The sequence below is a fragment of the Brassica napus genome, chromosome C9, assembly GCF_020379485.1.
Source record: "Brassica napus cultivar Da-Ae chromosome C9, Da-Ae, whole genome shotgun sequence".
Taxonomy (NCBI): domain Eukaryota; kingdom Viridiplantae; phylum Streptophyta; class Magnoliopsida; order Brassicales; family Brassicaceae; genus Brassica; species Brassica napus.
Window position 1 is genome coordinate 23,589,879 of NC_063452.1, and position 23,260 is coordinate 23,613,138.

General features: G+C 40.6%; 3 protein-coding genes across 5 annotated transcripts; 2 read left to right on the plus strand and 1 right to left on the minus strand.

Annotated features, from left to right (window-relative positions):
- Positions 1-2,779: 2,779 nt before the first annotated feature.
- Positions 2,780-9,297, plus strand: LOC106417588 (protein transport protein SEC16A homolog). Of its 2 annotated transcripts, none has more exons than XM_013858367.3 (13): positions 2,780-4,601; positions 4,756-5,076; positions 5,172-5,288; positions 5,395-5,517; positions 5,608-5,778; positions 6,237-6,362; positions 6,453-6,587; positions 6,710-6,837; positions 6,921-7,029; positions 7,231-7,554; positions 7,696-7,848; positions 7,930-8,216; positions 8,549-9,297. In XM_013858367.3, the coding sequence occupies exons 1-13, from the start codon at positions 3,033-3,035 to the stop codon at positions 9,033-9,035; spliced, it is 4,050 nt and encodes a 1,349-aa protein (XP_013713821.2). In that variant the 5' UTR covers positions 2,780-3,032; the 3' UTR covers positions 9,036-9,297. The 2 variants fall into 2 exon arrangements, with proteins under 2 accessions (XP_013713821.2, XP_013713822.2); XM_013858368.3 differs by having other exon boundaries at positions 7,702-7,848.
- A 3,330-nt stretch (positions 9,298-12,627) lies between these two features.
- LOC106417589 (protein transport protein SEC16A homolog) lies at positions 12,628-19,073 on the plus strand. 2 transcript variants are annotated; one of them, XM_013858369.3, is made up of 12 exons: positions 12,628-14,471; positions 14,626-14,946; positions 15,042-15,158; positions 15,268-15,561; positions 15,877-16,002; positions 16,080-16,214; positions 16,340-16,467; positions 16,551-16,659; positions 16,883-17,197; positions 17,355-17,507; positions 17,588-17,841; positions 18,381-19,073. In XM_013858369.3, the coding sequence occupies exons 1-12, from the start codon at positions 12,909-12,911 to the stop codon at positions 18,871-18,873; spliced, it is 4,008 nt and encodes a 1,335-aa protein (XP_013713823.2). In that variant the 5' UTR covers positions 12,628-12,908; the 3' UTR covers positions 18,874-19,073. The 2 variants fall into 2 exon arrangements, with proteins under 2 accessions (XP_013713823.2, XP_013713824.2); XM_013858370.3 differs by having other exon boundaries at positions 17,361-17,507.
- Positions 19,074-20,967: 1,894 nt separating this feature from the next.
- Positions 20,968-23,174, minus strand: LOC106417590 (ras-related protein RABA5a). The gene is made up of 5 exons (XM_013858372.3): positions 23,026-23,174; positions 22,217-22,285; positions 22,081-22,153; positions 21,552-21,973; positions 20,968-21,463 (listed from the first exon to the last, which is right to left on the minus strand). The coding sequence occupies exons 4-5, from the start codon at positions 21,889-21,891 to the stop codon at positions 21,144-21,146; spliced, it is 660 nt and encodes a 219-aa protein (XP_013713826.1). The 5' UTR covers positions 21,892-21,973; positions 22,081-22,153; positions 22,217-22,285; positions 23,026-23,174; the 3' UTR covers positions 20,968-21,143.
- Between the last annotated feature and the right edge of the window lie 86 nt (positions 23,175-23,260).

The window sequence follows — 23,260 nt, forward strand, 5'->3', positions numbered from 1 at the left end:
TTTTTGATCAAATCCAACTGACACCAGCTGACCAGATTCACTACTTTTAACCAATGTCGTTTGACTGTCAGAAGCAGAAGCAGAAGCAGAAGCAGCTTTGTATCCTCTGCATGCATTGTGATGTGTCCACAAACAACTAGTACCAGACTTTGATTTATACTTAAGAACTGTGGGGCAGTGGTTACAGCTAACCTTTTCTGGATCATCTTTAGATTTCGTAAAATGTTGCCAAGCATCAGAACGAGTCACATACTGCTTCCTTGGTCTTGCCATCGAAGCATCAGTAGCATTGGTAGAAGGTTCTGTTGGTTGCTTCCTCTTTTGTCCCGCAGATTGAGTCTTATTGGCCATAGAATCTTCCATCTACAATAAGTATAAGAGAAAATTAGTTGATTATGAAACAGAGAAATAAACAAAACGAGCAGTGACTTAGTTTTTTACAGCTCTTCTCGTTCTCCTCTGTTTTTCCAAAGAAATTTCATGTTACCATCTAATTTTACAATTTCTCAAAGCATGCAAAATCAGAACAGAGAAAATTATTAAGAAATACCTTCACTCAATGATTCAATGGCGATAGGATAAATTAGGAACTAGGAAGCAAAAGGTTAAACCTTAGAAGAAGAAGACTATTCCAAAAGAACAAAAACCTACGGCCGCTGTGAGTTTTGTTTTTTAATTGTTTAAGTGTTTTTAAATTAGGTCTTTTGAATGTAAAAAAGTCTATGGTATTATTTATTTAACAAGAAAATTAACTTATACAACATATTAAGTATTAACATATCAGTTATACAGTGGCGTTATATAATGTATATATTTCTATATTTTTATTTTGATCGGTTTTATTCGGTTTATTCGGTTTATTCGGTTATAAACCTAACCATATCCAAATCCTACGGTTTTTATAAAATCATATCTATTCGGTTTATATGGTATATACCAAAACCAAACCATATTGTCTATTTCGGTTTGGTTCGGTTCGGTTTTGCCATATTGGACAGGCCTAGTTATTTCGGATCGGATTCAGATATTTTAGATTTGAAAAAAAAAATCAGGTTTCTCGCTACTCAAGTTTTTATACTTAAAAATTTACAATAAATTAAACTTTGGTTTTTAAAATTTTAATAGGTTAAATGATTAATAGGTTTAGAAACAGAATTTTGAAAGAAAAAAACACTAATGTAGTTGTGGTTTTGAGAATTTAAATGCAACTTTTGTTAATGCATGAAACAAGAAACTTGACATGCATTTTAAGTAAATAACAAATCACTTTATCCGTAACAATACGTATATTGTATGATTTTGGGTAATGTACAACATCGATATAAATATTTTGAAAAAAATGACAGGGTTGAGTATACGTATGTTCGGTTATCTTCATATATCCATTCGATTTTAGATATTATCCGTTTAGGTTCGGATATCCAATCTCTATTAATTTAATATTTTTTTGGGTATTTTGCGATTTTGGTTTGGATTTGTCGGGTATCGGGTAAAATAGCCAATCCTATCATAGCCGACATTCTAAGAGATCCGAAACATAACCAAAACAAACTAACAAAGAAAAGAGAGTGGCTCCTCTCTCTCTCTCGAAGCTTGCAGACACCAGACGGCCGCAACCCTAGCTCCGACGTCGATTCGGCGGCGTCGGAGGCTCTCCTCCTCATTCCTTAATCTCGTTTTTCATTTTGCTTCCATCTCTACACTCAACCCAAGCCGATATGTGCGAAGCTCTGAACTGTTCAGTCCTCCCGGAGACCTCTTTAAGGTGACGGAGTTTGGTCTGACTTTTGTGGAGTGACGACGAGGCCCAAGGAAGAGCGGCGGAGGTGGGAGTCGACTTTTAGGACCGACGGTAGCGACAGATCCAATTTTCCCTTTCTCAGATCTATGGAGTTACCGTCACGACGGCGGCGCGTGATGTAGTGAGACACCTCCTCAAGACCGGATCTACTCTCCCTAGTGGCGATGAGATGGTTAGAGGTGTGGCGTAACAGGTGGTGAACATACGCTTTGTCTTTTCGGTTTTCGGAGAGATGACGTGCGGCAATGAGCTTCGACGACAGAGGAGTCAACTGGAGGAGAAGCTGTTGCGGTTCAAGTGCGGTGGAGACTTTCTTCCCAGCGCCGGTGTCGGTCCCATGGTCGTACCGGTGGTTGGTCTCCACAACTTCTGCTAGCTGTGATTTGGAGTGTTGTGTCCCGTTTTGCTGACGTCAAGGTCTGCGTTTCAGTCCGGACTGTCTTGTTCGGTTTCAGGCTTAGAAGTGGGATACTGATAGCCGGAAAGTTTGATGCTTGATTGGGATGCACCGGTGGTGTCGAATCTGTTGGGACGTGTACTGAATGCAAATCAATAGGGGCTCAATAGTTGGTTTAGAATGGTTAGCCGGTCTAGTGTCATGGCTTTCTTGTGATTTACTATGTTCGTTTTGGGGTCTAAATTTAAGGTTTAAGAGCCGGTTCAGCTCGTGTCATGAGTTGTACTCGGTTCATTGTGGTGAAAGTTACAATGACGACTTTATCAGGTAGCGTAGGATCCAACTTAGTGATTCTAGGTGTTACTAGTTTGCGTCGTTTGTACGTCGGGTTGAAAACTTGTGTGGTTGTAATCCCGTGTTCACAAATTGGATAATGATTAATGAAAGTCGATGCTGAGTAAAAAAAAAACGACCCGAAACATATCCATGCCACCCACTTGGTTCGGTTTGGGTTCGGGTCTCGAGTACCCTAGTCAACGGTGATTACGTTACCAAAATGAACAAAGCTAAGTTTTTTTTTTTTTGGAGAGTTAACAAAGTTAAGTTGGCTCATTAATCGTGTCTCTACGACTTATTTCGATCTCGAAGAGACTAATCGGAATTTGGAATCCACCGAGAAACTGTTGTTCATTCTAGATCTGTATTTGATCTTCATCTTCTACAACTCTACTTCCTCTGCAACTGGTCCTCTCGCCAAAACTTGCAGATCCGTCGATCACTCCCGGAGATTTTGTGTAGGTTTAGTTTTTTTTGTGATCCCAATTTTCAATTTTGATGGCGTCAAATCCTCAGTCTCTGCTGGACGATCAAACGGATGAGGATTTCTTCGACAAGCTTGTTGATGATTCCTATTCTCCCAGCCAAGCTCACGCTGCCAAGGAGCTCGAATTCGTCAACGACGGGAGTGACTCCGATGACGCCGCCAAAGCGTTTGCGAATCTCTCTCTGGGTGATGGAGATGTGCAGTTGAATGAATCAGCAAACCCGGGGAACGATCTTGTTGCAAACGAGGGTCCAAGTAGTTCGATGCGGAAGGAAGAGGCTTCATCGCTTCCTATGGAAGAAGCTGTTCACAGTGATGCAAATAAGTTAAGTGGTGATTTGGTGGTGAGATCGGATGCGGAGGATAAGCCGTTATCTGAAACAGTTAAAGATGGATCTGGGAGCCCTGGGGTTAAGGAGGTTGATTGGGGCTCTTTTTGTGCAGATTCATCTGTCAATGATGGCGGCGGGTTTGGTTCTTACTCTGACTTCTTCACCCAGTTGGATGGATCTTCTACAGGAAATTTACAGGGAAAGGCGGAGGTAGATGCGGCAAACTTAGTATCCAATGATACACAGATTGCAAGTTTTGGTTTTGAGCAACATCAGGGTCAAGTGAGTCAAGATTGGGAAAATAGCTATCCTGGATGGAAATATGATGCTAGCACTGGCCAGTGGTATCAAGTTGATAGCCATGATGATGCAAGCATGAATGCACAGGAGAGCTATATAGACTCAGCGAGTAACTGGCAAAGCAGCGTTGCCTCTACTGATAACTCCAATGTTGCTTACCTGAGTCAGAGTACAACATCTGCAGTGGCTGAGAGTATCTCTACTTGGAACCAGGTTTCACAGGTGGCAAATGGATATCCAGAACACATGGTCTTTGACCCACAGTATCCGGGGTGGTACTATGACACAATTGCTCAAGAATGGCGCTCTCTGGACAGCTACAACCAGGCTTCTCAAACAACTGGAACTGGTCAAGCTCATGAACAGCAAGTTCAGAACGTCCATTCTCTTGGATCTATGTCTCACAACTATGCCGAGAGTAATATTTATAATGTTAATGGTAAAAACCAGGCATTCAAAGCGCAAGACTTTGCTATACAGAACCAACAGGGAAGTTGGGACCAGTCTTACTATGCCAACAACAAGCAGCAGGCTACAAACACATGGCAATCAGAAAATGGAGGTAATAATGAGGCGTCTGTAACTTCTGTCTCGTTTTCACAGTTCGGAGGAAACCAGCAAGTAAATAGTTTGTACATTACGGAATCTGTGGCTGAACAGTTTAAGCCAAATGAGAATGGAGCTCAAGGCTTCATCCCTCAGCATATGAATGTGGCTAGTGTCACGCAGCATGGACCACTGAGTTTCTCAAACAATTTCTATAATAGACAGAAATCTTTAGATGATACTCAACAGTCATATCAGAGCAATCAGCTTTTCTCCCCAAGTGTAGGAAGATCACCTGATGGGCGTCCACCACATGCACTTGTGAGTTTTGGCTTTGGTGGGAAGCTCATTCTTATGAAGGATACTAACGGCTCTCTCCAGAATTCATCATTCGGAAGTCAGGTTAGTCATGAAGTTTCCATTAGTTTTTTACACCCTCGGAAGTTTCTGCAAACTATTGTAGGAGTATCACTATTTTATATATGAAATGTATTATTATAACCTCAATAGTGAACTTTAGTTCTTACTTTCTAATCTTTTTCTGTTTGATTCAAAGGGGGCTGGGGGAAGCTCTATATCTGTCCTAAACTTGGCGGAAGTTACTTCTGGGAGTGCTTCTTTTTCAAGTCTTGGGGAAGACTCTTCGAGTTATTTTCGTTCTCTGCATCAACGATGTCTTCCAGGTCCCTTGGTTGGAGGAAGTGTTGGAAATAAAGACTTAAATAAGTGGCTTGATGAGAGTATTTTACATTGTGAATCTTCTGACATGGACTTTTCAAGAGGGAAGCTTTTAAAAATGCTTATGTCTTTGCTCAGAATATCATGTCAGTATTATGGGAAACTCCGGTCTCCTTTCGGGGCTGATACAACGCAAAAGGTGAGCAGTTATGGAAATCTCTTGTCAGTACGCCTCTTAAGGAAACATCTATATGTGTTACAGTTTTCTCATCCTTGTATCTATGCTGCAAACAGGAAACAGATTCTGCTGAAGCAGCAGTCGCAAAACTTTTTGCATTTGCCAAGAAAAATGGTGGCTATGCTCCATTAAGCCAATGCTTGCAGCATTTACCTCCTGAATCACAAATGCAAGTGAGTATTCAACATCTTAGGATATTTCTCTTTCAGAGGGAAAGGGTTCTAAAATATAGTCGGTTGTTTTTTTTTGCTTATTGACTCATTTGGAAAAATATCCTAGGCAAGTGCTTCAGAGGTGCAGAATCTTCTGGCTTTTGGTAGGAAAATGGAGGCTCTGCAATGTGCACAAGAAGGCCATTTATGGGGACTAGCGCTTGTTATCGCGGCACAGCTTGGAGATCAGGTTCCTTTCCCTTGGATACTCTAAATCTAGACCTTCCGTTGTTGTGGTTGTATGACTGACTTGGTTGTTCCTTGTCGTAAATTGTTGCAGTTCTATGCTGATACTGTGAAACAAATGGCCCTTTGCCAGCTGGTGCCTGGATCACCTTTGCGAACATTGTGCTTGCTCGTTGCGGGGCAACCAGCTGAAGTGTTCTCCAATGGCAGTACAAGCTGTGTCGATTTTTCTGGTTCCGTAAGTGCGTCTCCGCACCAAACCCAGGTAATACGGTAACAATCTATTTCTTATCAGTCCAGACAATGTGTTAGATTGAAGAGTAAGAACAAGTTTAGAGATGCGATACCAGAATTTTAGAAGTTCAATGAAAACCAATCCTTTTGTTCCTGGGGAAAATCCGAGATAGCATACCGCCTACTGCTGTCCAAGAGCTTACTAAATACTCAAACCCCAAAATAAAAAAAAAAAGATGAACAGAATCGTAACCCCCTTAGTTCTCTCGTGATGAAGATACATAATCAATCCATATATCCTCACCAAATCATTGCTAAATAACATTTACCATGATTAAAAGTCTGGAACTCCATAGATGGTGGGAATTCTCTCTAGTACGAGATATTTTCTCTACCACAGGGAACTAGTTTACTTCTCCATTTCAAAGGACGCAGTTTTGTCTTGCATTGGGAGTTCGCTAATAGTATCTTTGTTTCTTTGAATTGCAGTTTGGAAGTAGTAGCATGCTTGATAACTGGGAAGAGAATTTGGGTATAATAACTGCTAACAGAACCACAGATGATGAGCTTGTGATTACTCATCTTGGAGATTGCATGTGGAAAGAAAGGAGCGAGGTGATCTATCTCTGCCATTTTGTTTTGTTTTGTTTTGTTTAACTTCATGGAAGACTTTATAATGACATTTTAATTGCTATTATGGATCAGATAATTGCAGCGCATATTTGCTATTTACTTGCGGATAAGAACTTTAACCCATACTCAGATAGTGCCAGGCTCTGCCTTGTCGGAGCAGATCATTGGAAATATCCTAGAACTTATGCAAGTCCGGAGGCTATACAGGTTTTTTTTTGCTTTGGTTTTAGTTAGCTTGGATGTTCTGTTTTTAATATCGTAAGCAGCCTAATAGTTCCTCAATTTATTTTGATTTTTTCCTTTTTTTTTGTTGATCTTTACATTGGCAGAGAACAGAGTTATACGAATACTCTAAGACGCTGGGAAACTCTCAGTATATCTTGTTACCGTTTCAGCCATATAAAATCATATATGCCCACATGCTGGCTGAAGTTGGTAAACTTTCGGCCGCACAGAAGTAAGAAGGTTCACTTGCCACCAAATTTTCCATAATTAGACTGTATCTAGCTTCCTGATGTTGCTGTTCTGTCGCTGAATCAGGTACTGTCAAGCAGTATCGAAGTGTCTCAAGACTGGCCGATCAACTGAAGTGGAAACATGGAAACAGTTTGTCTCATCACTGGAAGAGAGAATCCGTATCCACCAACAGGTACAAGCCCACAACAACTTCTGTTCCAGTAGAATTACATGGAACCGTTGATTTTTTGTCAGTGGATTTACATCTGTTTGCTGAAAATGTGAAAAAGAGAGACCCAGCCTTATGGACATCCATATAAATGGAAATAATTAGGATATAAGAGACCCATCTTGTTCTCTAATGATCCAACATAACCAGATATTCCTATTTCAGGGAGGGTATACTGTGAATTCTTCCCCAGCAAAAATTGTCGGAAAATTTCTTAACTTTATTGATAGTACAGCACATCGTGTTGTTGGGGGCATGCCACCATCTGCACTTCATTCAACAACAGGAAACTTACAGGCAAATGAGTATCAGCATCATCAACAGCAGGAGGCTGCTAAGTTACCATATAGTCAATCTGCTAATACAATGCAATCATTGATGTCACATGCCTCAATGGAACCAATACGTGAGTTGGATGGGAACTCAAGGACGATGGCAGTACATTCTAGAAGTGTCTCAGAGCCAGATTTCGGTAGGACGCCAATACAGGTCAATATCACTAGATATCATTTATTTTTATTTGCTTTTCTGTTATTGCCTGATGTCTGGTTTGGGATTTATCCTGAGGGTAAGTTGGTACTTAGCATGCAGGTTTAGAAAACGATTGCTTACTTGCCTTTTTTCTGATAGGATCAGCCTGTCTCCTCAAAAGACAAAGCTACTGATGGGGTGCCACAGGTGAAACCAACCGTGAATGTGACAAGTTCGCGGTTTAGCAGCTTTGGTTTTGGCATACTAAAGAACACCGTACGGAGGGTCTTACCATCTCGGCCATCTAAAGAGGTGCACCTTAATAAATGTTTTAAGTCGTGATGATGGTTTTCTTGAACTTATTCTAATGTTGGGTCATGCTTTTGAATGAAGGCAAAACTGGGTGAGGAGAATCAATTTTACTATGACGAAAAACTAAAGAGATGGATGGAGAAAGGTGTAGAACCCCCAGCTGAGGAAGCTGCATTGCCTCCTCCTCCAACAGTAGGCACGTACCAAAACAACTCACTGGGGTATGAAAACAGATCTGACATGATGAACGAGATGTCTCCACCTAGTGGGAGCTGGAGCAGTGGCAGCCCGACTCCATCCGAGAATTCTGCGGGAATCCCACCAGTCTCACAGGGCTCGAATCAATTCTCAGCTCGTGGACGCCCAAGGTAAACAAACCACTTGTGACGCTTTCGAATTATTCTTATGTGCAGGCTTTCCTGGATCATAAATCATGAGCGTAGTTGTAGTGTCTCATTAGAATGACATTCAAGAGTGAATAAATATAAGCCAACGACGGTATTAAAGGTGAAGCTTTGAGTGTGAAATGGACAAACTTTTCTTGATTGTAGTTTCCGGTTGTGTTAGCTATAATACTCCATAGTTGAGTCTGATAAATTGTCAGAAAAGCTGCTGTAGACACTGGGGATCATCACATATTGCCTTTGTTAGATAACGTGCATGATTAGAGTTGAATCGTTTTTACTTTCTTTTGGAGCAGATACGTTGACCTCTTTAATCCAGGCGGTGGAAACTCTAAGACAATGTTTCAGTCAGCTCATGCAAAATCTGCTAAACCACCAATCCCTGCAAAAGCAAATTTCTTCATCCCAGCAGCACCTGCGTCGTCTTCAAACGACCAGGTAACCGAGATTGCAGCTACTGAAACCAGACAGGAGTACTCAGCAGAAAAAGAAGTAGCCGCCTCTGCAGGGGCTCCACCACCAAGCCACTCTTCATTCCAGTCCCCGACTCCATCTCCAATGACAATGCAGAGATTTCCAAGTCTAGATAACATCAAACGAAGTGGATCAGGAACGAGTCTTAACGGTGATTTTCCTTCGTCAGGTTCCAGAAGAACAGCTTCATGGAGTGGAAGTTTGAACAGCTCGTTTACATCTCCAACGGGTCCATCAAACCTCAAACCAAGCCCACTCAACGGTAGCAGCAGCAGCCTTGGAGAGGAGCTTCAAGACGTGGAACTGTAAGAGCTAGAATCTGTAGTATCAAAAAGTTTTGCTCACTGTCAGAGGTAGTCCAGTCAAATGTTAATCCATGAGTTTACCCAATACATAAAATACGATAGGGGCAATATGTGTGAGTTTGTATCCATTGTTTTTTTTTTTACATTACAAATCATTAATTTTTCTTGTTTAACAGACTTCAGTTGTTGTACAATTATACACATTAATGTTCTGTTCATGAGTAGGGGTTTAATCAAATGGTTCACCATGTGATTGTTTTTGCTAAGTCACTTCTTCAGTGTCATCAAGTTGATAATAGAGACTTTTTATAGGCTGAAGAGCAAATCTGTTTCTAGAATTGTGAAAGAGTATTGAGCTCCAGTGCCGTGGTTTCTGTTTAATTGTGAGTACTTGATTCATGCAGGCACATAATTTTCACCGTTACCATGTGGGATCATTGCATCTTTTATCAAGTGCGAACCTTTTTTGAGTTTTAGTAATCCAAATAAAATATTGGAAAACAAGTATTAGGAATAAAAAACCCTGCAAAACGTGAAATTTGTAGGGTTTAACATATTAAACCAAATGTATTGTGTAACCTGCGTCAGATTGACATTGTGTGTTTTTGCTTTTGTCTTTATATGAATGCCAGTGTGGGGGAATTAGTTCATGTTCTGTATATAGGAGTGGCAGCAATACTGTAGTAATTTGTATGAGTAGTGAGACTATTTGCGGTTGTTTTTAAAGGTGGGCTCTGTAAACAATGCGTTGGTGATTATTTACTTTTGTGAAGCTATTTTAGATGAGATTGCATTTCTAGGTTACTTCTTTGTCTTGATTCACAAGACGTTATCTTAAAGACTCTTTACCATAGAATCAATAAGCGGAAAACAATCCGCCTTTCTTTCTTCGTTTCTGTTTCTGCCCTATTAGTTCTTTCTGTTTACAGATGGGCCTTTCAGTCCCAAGATGATACATTCATGAAGAGTATTACTATCAAGGGAGACAAGAGGTTGTTTTTTTTTTTTTAAATCGAAATTTTATTCATCCCGATAACTGGGGATTCAGTTCGAACAAAATTTCCCAATTCTAAGTATTACAACCTAGCTTCGCCCACCCACTAAACCCGACACATTCCGCTAGATCGTTTTTATTATCCTTAGGAATCGGTCGCCCTTCTCAACCATCAACGATGACCATAGGAAAGTGAGGTTCTCCTCGTTGCCTCGGATGCCGGGAGTTCCTATGTCGTCTCCGGAGTAGCTAGCTACCGATGAACGCCTCGAAGCTTACAAACGTCACTGTCCATGAAGTGCTAGACGAGCAAGAGAGGAAGGTTACCCTTACCGAGAAGTTCGAGAAACCAGCTAGAGCCTCCAATGCCGCCAGGAACCAAGCAAAAAGCGAGATGACCTAACCGCCACACCCTGCCCAGAATACTCCTAAACCTGCAAGGAAAGACCCAGAACACCACCGCAACAGATCAAGCGAACTCTTACGGTTCGGGAGGCGAACTAAAACCAAATGTTGACACGGAGACGGTCAATGACTCTCCCGAGAACCATCTCCACATTTGTGATCAAAGTCCAAGCTGTGAAACCCATGTACCGGTGTCAACGGACAAGGAAACAAGGAGTACAAGCCAAGTGCTAAGAGGCCTCTTAACACCTGGAAGGACTAGGATGAGTGCCTTGACAAGAAGATCCGAGATGACGAAGCAAGACCCGCAGCCTCCAAAGGCCATAGACGACCTTCGAAATCCACCGGTGAACGGAGGATACATCTACGAACCTCACCCACACGAGCCTGAGGAGAGCACGGCACCAATACCACTTACGTACCAAGCTGTCAAAGACCCGCCTCTGAGTTGAAAACCACAAGAGACCACCTAACTAACGAGAACAAGAGCCGGACCTCTCCGACACCGAAAGGGGCACGAACTCTAAACCCGAGAAGAAGACTGAAACCACAGCCCTAGAGTGGCGGAGACCACCGAGAGACAAGAGCATAGCTTCAGCCCTTCACTTCAAGCCAACGACGAAGAGGAATTGTAGATCTGAAAACTGAAAATCGATCTACTCCCATCTCAAAAGCCGACTCCTCCATGAACCACCTCTTCACGAACCTCACCGAAGCTCCAGACGCAGCTGAGACGTCACCGGCGATGAGCTCTTCGCGAGCAGAGCCCCTCCACCGATTAGAACCTCTACACCAGAACCTGCGATTTGTCGGAAGGAAAGCGAATGGACATGGAGAAGCACAAATAAAGACGAAGGAAAGAAGAACGAGCGCCTCCGGCGACGATCGTCACGGTCACGCGCGAGTCTTCGATCAAAAGATCCCATAGACCACAATTTTTCTTGTGTCTTCTATTCTTTGTTGTTTTTTTTTTCTTTTGTTTGGGACTCCAAACTCTTGTCTTTTAAATTTGGTTTTCTCCTCTTACCCGATTGGGGTCTCTCCAGTTGCTAGCCATGTTTGGTTTCATAACTACTTTGACATTGTGTTTATAATAACCAAAGGCTCAAAACTTATAAGATACTAGAGTTGCATTGCAACATTTTTCTCATGCATCCAGCTAGAGTCTACACTGTGTTTTACCCTTTTTAAAACAGACGTTCCCATGAAGCATCATATATATTACTAGTATAAAGATAAATAATCTAATCAACCCGAGGTTCTCTTAGTCCAATAGTCTGAGCAAAGAGTTCATTAATTGTTTTATACCAGAAAGGGAATTATGCAGAGATTTTTGGCACGGAGAAATTAGTACCGTCAATAATGGATCTCATAGGACAACTCAGGATGATGCAGTCATACGTGAATACTAATAAGATATGTCGGTTGTAGTATCGCCTATGTTTCTCGTAGTTTGTAATAGCATAATTAACAAATATTTTAAAAAAAAATTAGTAAAATTTTTCCTAAAATATATATATATATATATATTTTTATTTTGGGGGCTAGATTGAAGGTTGGGAAGGTAAAAGGATTAAAATAAACATAAAGGTTATTTGGAAAATAGCAAATATAAGTGGAATAATATAAAGTTCATTATTTGACTATGATACTAAAGATTTACGGTGGGTTCATCTGAACCTTCAATTGAAACATGAAAAATATTACTTTTACGGTGTCAATAAAATTACTATCATCTTTACTTTTGTGGAGAAAATTTCACTACCATGCATTCTTTCCATGAAAGATAATGCTTCTCAAAGCATTATCCGATCTATAGTTTCAGGTTAAACACCAGTCTGTCTTCTTACCTAGCAATTTGTACGGAGTCAGAAGAGGCCACCAAGATTATTTCAGTTTTTTTTTGTAGGTTGTGGATTAGAAAGATTAATTTTCAGTTATCTGACGACATTTTTCGAAGTATTTAAACTTTATTTTGAATTTGCTGTCATCTTCATTTGAAAAATTATTTTGCTTAGTTTTTATAGATGTTTTAGTTTATTTTGCTTATCAAAGAGGATGTAAAATTCCCTTTTCCCTTTGTAGTCACGAAGGTTAAATTTTTAATGGAAAAAAAATTCAAGTTCATTAATCGGGATCCCATTAATCGTGTCTCTCTAGGACATAAAATCTTGTGGATACTCTCATTCAATACATATATAAAAGGTTAAATTTGGAAAAGAAAAAAAACAAAATAATCTCTCTCTCTCTCTCTTTCTCTCGATCTCAAAGATTTCACCGACTAATCGGAGTCTGGATCCGGAGATCCACCGAGTAACACTTGTTGAAACTGGATCTGTAGATGGCACTCTCCTGCATTTGATCTTCATCTTCTACGACTCTACCTCGTTCTGCAACCGATCGATCCTCTCACGAAAGCTTGCAGATCCGTCGATCAGTTTAGGTTTTAGGGGATTTTGATCTCAATTTCAAAATTCGATGGCTTCAAACCCTCAGTCTCTGCTGGACGATCAATCGGACGACGAGGATTTCTTCGACAAGCTTGTTGACGACTCCTATTCTCCCAGCCAAGCTCACGCTGCCAACGAGCTCGAATTCGTCAACGACGGGAGTGACTCCGATGACGCCGCCAAAGCGTTTGCGAATCTCTCTCTGGGTGATGGAGATGTGCAGTTGAATGAATCAGCAAACCCGGGGAACGATGTTGTTGCAAACGAGGGTCCAAGTAGTTCGATGCGGAAGGAAGAGGCTTCATCGCTTCCTATGGAAGAAGCTGTTCACAGTGATGCAAATAAGTTAAGTGGTGATTTGGTGGTGAGATCGGATGCGGAGGATAAGCCGTTTTCTGAAACAGTTAAAGATGGATCTGGGAGCCCTGGGGTTAAGGAGGTTGATTGGGGCTCCTTTTGTGCAGATTCATCTGTTAATGATGGCGGCGGGTTTGGTTCAGGTTCTTACTCTGACTTCTTCACCCAGTTGGATGGATCTTCTACAGGAAATTTACAGGGAAAGGCGGAGGTAGTATCCAATGATACACAGATTGCAAGTTTTGGTTTTGAGCAACATCAGGGTCAAGTGAGTCAAGATTGGGAAAATAGCTATCCTGGATGGAAATATGATGCTAGCACTGGCCAGTGGTATCAAGTTGATAGCCATGATGATGCAAGCATGAATGCACAGGAGAGCTATATAGACTCAGCGAGTAACTGGCAAAGCAGCGTTGCCTCTACTGATAACTCCAATGTTGCTTACCTGAGTCAGAGTACAACATCTGCAGTGGCTGAGAGTATGTCTACTTGGAACCAGGTTTCACAGGTGGCAAATGGATATCCAGAACACATGGTCTTTGACCCACAGTATCCGGGGTGGTACTATGACACAATTGCTCAAGAATGGCGCTCTCTGGACAGCTACAACCAGGCTTCTCAAACAACTGGAACTGGTCAAGCTCATGAACAGCAAGTTCAGAACGTCCATTCTCTTGGATCTATGTCTCACAACTATGCCGAGAGTAATATTTATAATGTTAATGGTAAAAACCAGGCATTCAAAGCGCAAGACTTTGCTATACAGAACCAACAGGGAAGTTGGGACCAGTCTTACTATGCCAACAACAAGCAGCAGGCTACAAACACATGGCAATCAGAAAATGGAGGTAATAATGAGGCGTCTGTAACTTCTGTCTCGTTTTCACAGTTCGGAGGAAACCAGCAAGTAAATAGTTTGTACATTACGGAATCTGTGGCTGAACAGTTTAAGCCAAATGAGAATGGAGCTCAAGGCTTCATCCCTCAGCATATGAATGTGGCTAGTGTCACGCAGCATGGACCACTGAGTTTCTCAAACAATTTCTATAATAGACAGAAATCTTTAGATGATACTCAACAGTCATATCAGAGCAATCAGCTTTTCTCCCCAAGTGTAGGAAGATCACCTGATGGGCGTCCACCACATGCACTTGTGAGTTTTGGCTTTGGTGGGAAGCTCATTCTTATGAAGGATACTAACGGCTCTCTCCAGAATTCATCATTCGGAAGTCAGGTTAGTCATGAAGTTTCCATTAGTTTTTTACACCCTCGGAAGTTTCTGCAAACTATTGTAGGAGTATCACTATTTTATATATGAAATGTATTATTATAACCTCAATAGTGAACTTTAGTTCTTGCTTTCTAATCTTTTTCTGTTTGATTCAAAGGGGGCTGGGGGAAGCACTATATCTGTCCTAAACTTGGCGGAAGTTACTTCTGGGAGTGCTTCTTTTTCAAGTCTTGGGGAAGACTCTTCGAGTTATTTTCGTTCTCTGCATCAACGATGTCTTCCAGGTCCCTTGGTTGGAGGAAGTGTTGGAAATAAAGACTTAAATAAGTGGCTTGATGAGAGTATTTTACATTGTGAATCTTCTGACATGGACTTTTCAAGAGGGAAGCTTTTAAAAATGCTTATGTCTTTGCTCAGAATATCATGTCAGTATTATGGGAAACTCCGGTCTCCTTTCGGGGCTGATACAACGCAAAAGGTGAGCAGTTATGGAAATCTCGTGTCAGTACGCCTCTTAAGGAAACATCTATATGTGTTACAGTTTTCTCATCCTTGTATCTATGCTGCAAACAGGAAACAGATTCTGCTGAAGTAGCAGTCGCAAAACTTTTTGCATTTGCCAAGAAAAATGGTGGCTATGCTCCATTAAGCCAATGCTTGCAGCATTTACCTCCTGAATCACAAATGCAAGTGAGTATTCAACATCTTAGGATATTTCTTTTTCACAGGGAAAAGGTTGTAAAAGATAGTCGATTGTTTTTTCTTTTTGCTTATTGACTCATTTGGAAGAATTTCCTAGGTAACTGCATCAGAGGTGCAGAATCTTCTGGCTTCTGGTAGGAAAATGGAGGCTCTGCAATGTGCACAAGAAGGCCATTTATGGGGACCAGCGCTTGTTATCGCGGCACAGCTTGGGGAGCAGTTCTATGCTGATACTGTGAAACAGATGGCCCTTCGCCAGCTGGTGCCTGGGTCACCTTTGCGAACATTGTGCTTGCTGGTTGCGGGGCAACCTGCTGAAGTGTTCTCCATTGGCAGTACAAGCGGTATCAGTGTTCCTGGTTCCGTAAGTGCGCCTCAACATCAAACCCAGGTAATACGGTAACATCTACTTTTTATCAGTCCAGAAGACAATCTGATAGATTAAAGAGTTAGAACAAGTTTAGAGATGAGATGCCAGAATTTATATATGTCAAAATGGAAACCAAACCCTCTAGTTCCTCGGGTAAATCCGAGATAGCATACCGCCTACTGCTCTTCAAGAGCTTACAAAATACCCAAACCCCAAAATCCAAAAAAGGAAAAACAGAAACTTAACCCGTTAGCTCACTTCTCCTTTTCAAAGGACGCAGTTTCGTCCTGCATGGGGAGTTCTCGCCAATAGTCTCGTTGTTTCTTTGAAATGCAGTTTGGAAGTAGTAGCATGCTTGATAACTGGGAAGAGAATTTGGGTATAATAACTGCTAACAGAACCACAGATGATGAGCTTGTGATTACTCATCTTGGAGATTGCATGTGGAAAGAAAGGAGCGAGGTGATTCTCTGCCATTTTGTTTTGTTTAACTTCTTTGAAGACTTTATCATGACATTTAAACTGCTATTATGGATCAGATAATTGCGGCGCATATTTGCTATTTAATCGCGGATAAGAACTTTGATCCATACTCAGATAGTGCCAGGCTCTGCCTTGTCGGAGCAGATCATTGGAAATATCCTAGAACCTATGCAAGTCCAGAGGCTATACAGGTATTTTTTCGCTTTGGTTTTAGTTAGCCGGGATATTCTACATTTACCATATTATATGTAGCCTGATAGTTCCTCAATCTATTTTGATATTTTCCTTAATTTTTTGTTGATCTTTACATGGGCAGAGAACAGAGTTATACGAGTACTCTAAGACGCTGGGAAACTCTCAGTATATCTTGTTGCCGTTTCAACCATATAAAATCATATATGCCCATATGCTGGCTGAAGTTGGTAAACTTTCGGCCGCACAGAAGTAAGAAGATTCACTTGCCACCAACTTTTCCTTGATTAGACTGTATATGGCTTCCTGATGTCGCAGTTCTGTGGCTGAATCAGGTACTGTCAAGCAGTATCGAAGTGTCTCAAGACTGGCCGATCAACTGAAGTGGAAACATGGAAACAGTTTGTTTCATCACTGGAAGAGAGAATCCGTTTCCACCAACAGGTACAGCGCACAACAACTTCTGTTCCCAATAGAATTACATGGAACTGTTGGTTTTGTTGGTGGATTTAGATCTGTTTGCTGTATATTTCTTTTGATTAAAAATGTGAAAGAGAAAAGACACCCAGCATTATGGACATCCATAAAACTGGAAAAAATAGGATATAAGAGAACCCGCTTGTTCTTTTCTCTAATGATCCAACTTAACCAGACATTCTTATTTCAGGGCGGGTATACTGTGGCCCCAGCAAAACTTGTCGGAAAATTTCTCAACTTTATTGATAGTACAGCACATCGTGTTGTTGGGGGGGTGCCACCACCAGCACCACATTCAACTACAGGAAACCTACAGGCAAATGAGTACCATCATCAACAGCAGGAGGCGACTAAGTTACCATATAGTCAGTCTGCTAATACAATGCAATCATTGATGTCACATGCCTCAATGGAACCAATACGTGAGTTGGATGGGAACTCAAGGACGATGGCAGTACATTCTAGAAGCGTCTCAGAGCCAGATTTCGGTAGGACGCCAATACAGGTCAATATCACTAGAAATCATTTATTTTTATTTCCTTTTCTATTATTGCCTGATGTCTGGTTTGGGATTTATCCTGAGGGTAAGTAGGTACTTAGCATGCAGGTTCAGAAAATCATTGCTTCAGAAAATCATTGCTTACTTGCCTTTTTTCTGATAGGATCAGCCTGTCTCCTCAAAAGACAAAGCTACTGATGGGGTGCCACAGGTGAAACCAACCGTGAATGTGACAAGCTCGCGGTTTAGCAGCTTTGGTTTTGGCATATTGAAGAACACCGTACGGAGGGTCTTACCATCTCGGTCATCTAAAGAGGTGCATCTTAATAAATGTTTAGGTCGTGATGATGGTTTTCTTGAACTTATTCTAATTTTGGGTCATGCTTTTGAATGAAGGCGAAACTGGGTGATGAAAATCAATTTTACTATGACGAAAAATTGAAGAGATGGGTGGAGAAAGGTGTAGAACCCCCAGCTGAGGAAGCTGCATTGCCTCCTCCTCCAACAGTAGGCACATACCGAAGCAACTCACTGGGTTATGAAAACAAATCTGAGGTGAAGAACGAGATGTCTCCACCCAGTGGGAACTTGACAGGAATCCCACCAATCTCACAGGGCTCGAATCCATTCTCAGCCCGTGCACGTCCAAGGTAAACAAACCACTTGTGACGCTTTAGAGTTAATCTGTGTATGCTATCCTGGATCATAAATCATGAGCGTAGTTGTAGTGTCTCATTAGAATGACATTCAAGAGTGAATAAATATAAGCTAAAGGTGAAGCTTTGAGTGTGAAACGGACGTATTTTTCTTGATTGGTAGTTTCGGGTTGTGTTAGCTATAATACTCCATAGTTGAGTCTGATAAATTGTCAAAAAAGCTGATGGAATCACTGGAATGCCTTTGTTAATGTATTACAGTAGAGCTGAATCATTTTTACTCTCTTTAGGGTATTACAGTAGTGTCTCATTAGAATGACATTCAAGAGTGAATAAATATAAGCCAACGACGGTATAAAAGGTGAAGCTTTGAGTGTGAAACGGACGTATTTTTCTTGATTGGTAGTTTCGGGTTGTGTTAGCTATAATACTCCATAGTTGAGTCTGATAAATTGTCAAAAAAGCTGATGGAATCACTGGAATGCCTTTGTTAATGTATTACAGTAGAGCTGAATCATTTTTACTCTCTTTAGGGGCAGATACGTGGACACCTATAATCCAGACCGTGGAAACTCTCAGACAATGTTTCAGTCAGCTCATGCAAAATCTGCTAAACCACCAATCCCTGCAAAAGCAAATTTCTTCATCCCAGCAGCACCTGCGTCGTCTTCAAACGACCAGGTAACCACCGAGATGGCTGCTGCTGAAACCAGTCAGGAGTACTCAGCAGAAGAAGTAGCCGTCCCTCCACCACCAAGCCACTCTTCATTCCAGTCCCCGACACCATCTCCAATAACAATGCAGAGATTTCCAAGTCTAGATAACATCAAAAGAAGTGGATCAGGAACGAGTCTTAACGGTGATTTTCCTCCGTCAGATTCCAGAAGAACAGCTTCATGGAGCGGAAGTTTGAACAGCTCGTTTACATCTCCAACTGGTCCATCAAACCTCAAACCAAGCCCACTCAAACTCAACGGTAGCAGCAGCAGCAGCCTTGGAGAGGAGCTTCAAGACGTGGAACTGTAAGAGCTAGAATCTGTGTAGTATCAAAAAGTTTTGCTCACTGACACAGGGGCAATAATATGTATGCAGTTTGTAGTAATTGTTTTTTTTTCCCCCCTTTTTACCGTTATAAATTCATTAATTTTTCTTGTTTAACAGACTTCAGGAGTTTATACAATTATACACATTGATGTTTTTGTTCATGAAATCATCAATTTTGTTCACCATGTGTTTGTTTGTTTAAGTCGAATCTTCTGTATCATCAAGTTTATTAAGTACAAGACATGCCCTTGCTATCAAGAAGAGGAGCATCAGCAAGTGGAGGAACTATAAGCCCACAGTTGAAACCTGCATTACGATGACGGCGATGTGTTGTGTGGTAGGGATGTTAAAACGGGTTTGAAACCATTTAAATAGGTATATGTAAATTTCGTGGGTTCTAAATGGATCTAAATGGATATGGATTCTAAACGGAGTGGGTCTTAGATGGGATGGGTTTAAATGAGTTGGGTTTTACCGTCTTAACATCTCTATGTGTGGAATCCGTACTACGGCTATAAATGCAATCATGTGTGGAGCCAGCCAATCTGTCTCACATGCAAACTGCACGTGTGATCTCTGCCACTTCAACTTCACCTCTCACATTTTTTTATGACACTCTTCCCAAAGGACAAATGCTTCATTGGAACCTCTGTTCGGAAATGCGCTAGGCGTAACGCGTGCGTTCGGACAGGGCCTAGCGCCGAATCAATTAATCGGGAATTATACGGGGATTAATCGGGGAGTAATTTAACGTACTTATACACGTTTTTATGGGTTTATATATTAAATAGGTGAGATATTGACAATAATGGTGCATGGTGTAGTGGTCAGCTACCTTTGTTATGTCTCACCCACCACAGGTTCAAACCCCCTAGTCTGTTTTTTGTCTATTTAATCAGCTTTTAGGTTAAATGAAATTGAAATTACAGAAATAATCTTATCTTCTTTCTCACATCTGCGATTCTCAGAACAAATTACAACCGCCTCTCCTTTTTTTTTTGCGATTTCTATTGTTTTTCTTGTTAATCTTATATGTTTTAATCAATATATAACTGATTTGTTAAAGAATAATCAGTTTCCGATTCCAAATCGACAGTAACGATGAGGTCTAAAACCTTTCCGATTAAGTAAGCGCCTAGGGTCAAATCGCCACGGTTGGAGGTTGCACCACGTTTTTCTGGCGACTTTCCGGCCGCCTCAGCCGCGTTTTCGAACAGAGATTGGAACAAATAATGAATATTTACACTTTAAAATTGTTTATATAACAAACAAAAAAAAGGCTTCTGGTGATTACCAATCGGCAATCAAGATTCTATCGTGAAGTTTCAATCCTTCGTTACTAGGCCTGAGCGTTCGGGTACCTGTTGGCATTCGGATCGGGTTTTTTGGGTTTTCGGATTTTCGGATTTACGCTTCTAGGTCTCATACTAAAATTTTATTAGTACGGGTCGGGTTCGGATAATAACACTTCGGGTTCGGTTCAAAATTGTATTGCATCATAAAACCCATAAAGTAATCATATATCGTACGGATTCGGGTTATATCGGTTCGGTTCGGATATAACCAAAGTAAAAAACAAAATTTTTGAAGTAAAACATAAAGAAAAACATCTAAATTAAATAAAAATTAATCTATCACATATAAAATAACAATAAAATGTTAAATCAAGCATGAAAACAAACATCATTTGTAAACAATATGTACTGCCTTATAGAGAGTATAATTTTTATTTCAATGAACAAATTATAAAATACTTATTTATAACTAATTGTGTACTTAAAGCATTTATTAGAATTTTAATATTTATTATTATATATAATATTACCACAAATATTGAATTTAATAATTGAAATACTTATATATATTTCAAAATATTTATATTGACTATTAATTTCAGATTTTTCGGGTTATCCGTTCGGGTTCGGTTAATAACACTTCGGGTTCGGATATTTTTTGTACCACCCTACAAGACCCGTTCGGGTATTTTTACGTTTCGGATCAGATAACGGATCGGGTTTTTCGGTTCGGATTTCAGGTTCCGGATTTTATGCCCAGGCCTATTCGTTACAAAAAAAGTGGTAAAAACTTTATAGAGATGTTTACATAAAAAGCTTCTGCAATGGAGAATTTACAAATTGCTACACCTAAACACATCCACACCACAACACAAAGCAGCTCAAACATGGACAAAGCAACAATTAAAGAGACCAAAATCAATCTTCCTTTTTTTAAGCTCTCTACAGTTTCAGTTTCTAACAACACCCACCTTTCTTAGCCTCCCCCTGTGCCTCGGATGGAATCACAACTTTCTTGCCATTGCTGAGCGAGGCAGGATCTTGCTTGTTCAACTCCTGTGAGCTCATCACTTTCCTGCTCAATATGTTGTAAATCTCCTTCACAACAGTCTCGAATGCAGCTGCCACGTTTGATGAGTCCAGAGCCGATGTCTCCATAAAGAAAAGCCCCTGAGCTTCCGCTAACGCCTTCCCTTCCGCTGTTGGCACTTCTCTTATGTCCTTAAGATCTGACTTGTTCCCCACCAGGATCGTCACAACGTTCATATCAGAGTGTGCTGCAACAGTTTCATAATAAGTTAGAATATAAAGGAAAATACCATTGAGCTTTTGTGTGTGTGTGTGTGTGTGTGTGTGTTATCTTACTGTGAAGCTCGTTGAGCCATCTACCAATGCTGTGAAAAGTCTGCTTTCTGCTGATGTCGTAAACCAGTAGAGCTCCAACAGCACCTCTGTAATAAGCTGAAGTGACTGCTCGAAAACGTTCTTGGCCTGCCGTGTCCCATATCTGCGCTTTGATCTCTTTTCCGTTGATATCAATCTTCTGCGTCTGAAACTCCACTCCAATGGTAGACTTTGAGTTGGGATAGAACTCATCCCTAGCAAATCTCGCCAGCAAGTTTGACTTCCCAACTGCAGAGTCACCAATTAGAACAATCTTAAAGAGGTAGTCTTCACTCCTATCGTCCTCAGAATGAAAAGCCATCTCCTTGTTATAGCTATATAAACCCCCTTCCTATAGAAGCATATTTATTGTTCACCACAGGCTTTTAACCCGTCTACAAAAGCTAAAGTGAGGAAGAGAGAAGACAAGAATAAGTAGAGTTGGGAAAAGGAAAGATTTAGATCTAAGGGTAAACAGTAGGAGAAGTAAGAGAATCTTTTTAAAGATCACCTGAGGTAAGCTTCCTAGAAGGTTCTGTGGAGCAAAGTTGACTAAATTTAGCTCTTCAGCCACCTAAGAAGATCTATTGCAATTGAAGGATTCAGCACACAAACTCATTTTAAATATAAAGTAAAAGCATTATTACCTCTTATGAAAGCTGGATCTTACCACCTTCTGGACAAGCTCACTTGGGTGTGTGTGTACATGCACATGCCTATATACAAGAAGTAAAGCCAAGTTTAGAAGTGAGATCACTCAGAGAATCTAAGTTAAAGTGGGTCGACAGTAACTATTCACAAGGCATGAAAGCCACCAATAGGAAAGCAGAGCAATATTCTCTCTATCAAAAGGAAAAAAAAAACAGAAAAAGACAAGGCGCGGGGCCCAATACGGAACCCAACCAAAACTAACTCATCAGTGGAACACAGAAAAGTACAAACTGAGCACTGATAAAACATTGTAGTCTTGTCTCTAGGGTTCACATTTAAAGATGAAACAGTAAATGGTTGTTGAAAGCAGGTAATACTTTCTGCGTGGATTACTAATGAAAAAACAAAAAAAAAAAACTAAAGAAACCAAACCCAAGTAAGAACCAAATGCCGCTGGAGACAAGAACAATTCAAAAAGAGGTTTCGTTCAGACAAACAAAGAGCATGTAATAGAAAATCAAAAGTGAAATTAGAATTCAAAAGTTGTAAGCCCTTTGTCAAAAAAAAAAAAAAAAAAAAAATTCCAAAGTTGCAGGAGAGATCACAGCACATTCCAGTCAAATGTAAGACCATAATACGCTGTTCATCGCAAGTTTTGGAATTTTCGCAGAACCAGTTTTACATAATGAAACAAAAACACATACATGGATGATGGATCGTTACAACGGACTTTTTTTTAATTTTTTTTATTTTTTGGTAAATGTCACAACGGAATTGTGAGTAAATGAAAACAATAAAAAATTACCTTTGTTTTGAGAAACTGATCCAAAAAGAAGGAGAAATAAACAGGATCCCAACAATGAAGTCGATCCGAGGAAGACGACGACGACGAAGGGTTCAACGCTTCTGCTGTGAAATCAAAGAGACTTGTTTGTAAGGCAGTCAGTCACTCTGGCATGAAGAGAGAGAGAGAGAGAAACCAGAAAGTAATTGCATTCCGGTTTCGATTTGTAATATCATTTTGGGCCGTTAATGAGAAC

Excerpts from the sequence above, each read along its gene's own strand:
- LOC106417588 (XM_013858367.3), top strand. The coding sequence starts at position 3,033 with ATGGCGTCAAATCCTCAGTCTCTGCTGGACGATCAAACGGATGAGGAT. Across the intron at positions 4,602-4,755 it reads ATTCATCATTCGGAAGTCAG|GGGGCTGGGGGAAGCTCTAT; the intron begins GTTAGTCATGAA and ends TTTGATTCAAAG. Across the intron at positions 5,518-5,607 it reads CGGCACAGCTTGGAGATCAG|TTCTATGCTGATACTGTGAA; the intron begins GTTCCTTTCCCT and ends AAATTGTTGCAG.
- LOC106417589 (XM_013858369.3), top strand. The coding sequence starts at position 12,909 with ATGGCTTCAAACCCTCAGTCTCTGCTGGACGATCAATCGGACGACGAG. Across the intron at positions 16,468-16,550 it reads AAACTTTCGGCCGCACAGAA|GTACTGTCAAGCAGTATCGA; the intron begins GTAAGAAGATTC and ends TGGCTGAATCAG. Across the intron at positions 17,842-18,380 it reads TCAGCCCGTGCACGTCCAAG|GGGCAGATACGTGGACACCT; the intron begins GTAAACAAACCA and ends TACTCTCTTTAG.
- LOC106417590 (XM_013858372.3), bottom strand. The coding sequence starts at position 21,891 with ATGGCTTTTCATTCTGAGGACGATAGGAGTGAAGACTACCTCTTTAAG. Across the intron at positions 21,464-21,551 it reads ATGGCTCAACGAGCTTCACA|CACACTCTGATATGAACGTT; the intron begins GTAAGATAACAC and ends AAACTGTTGCAG.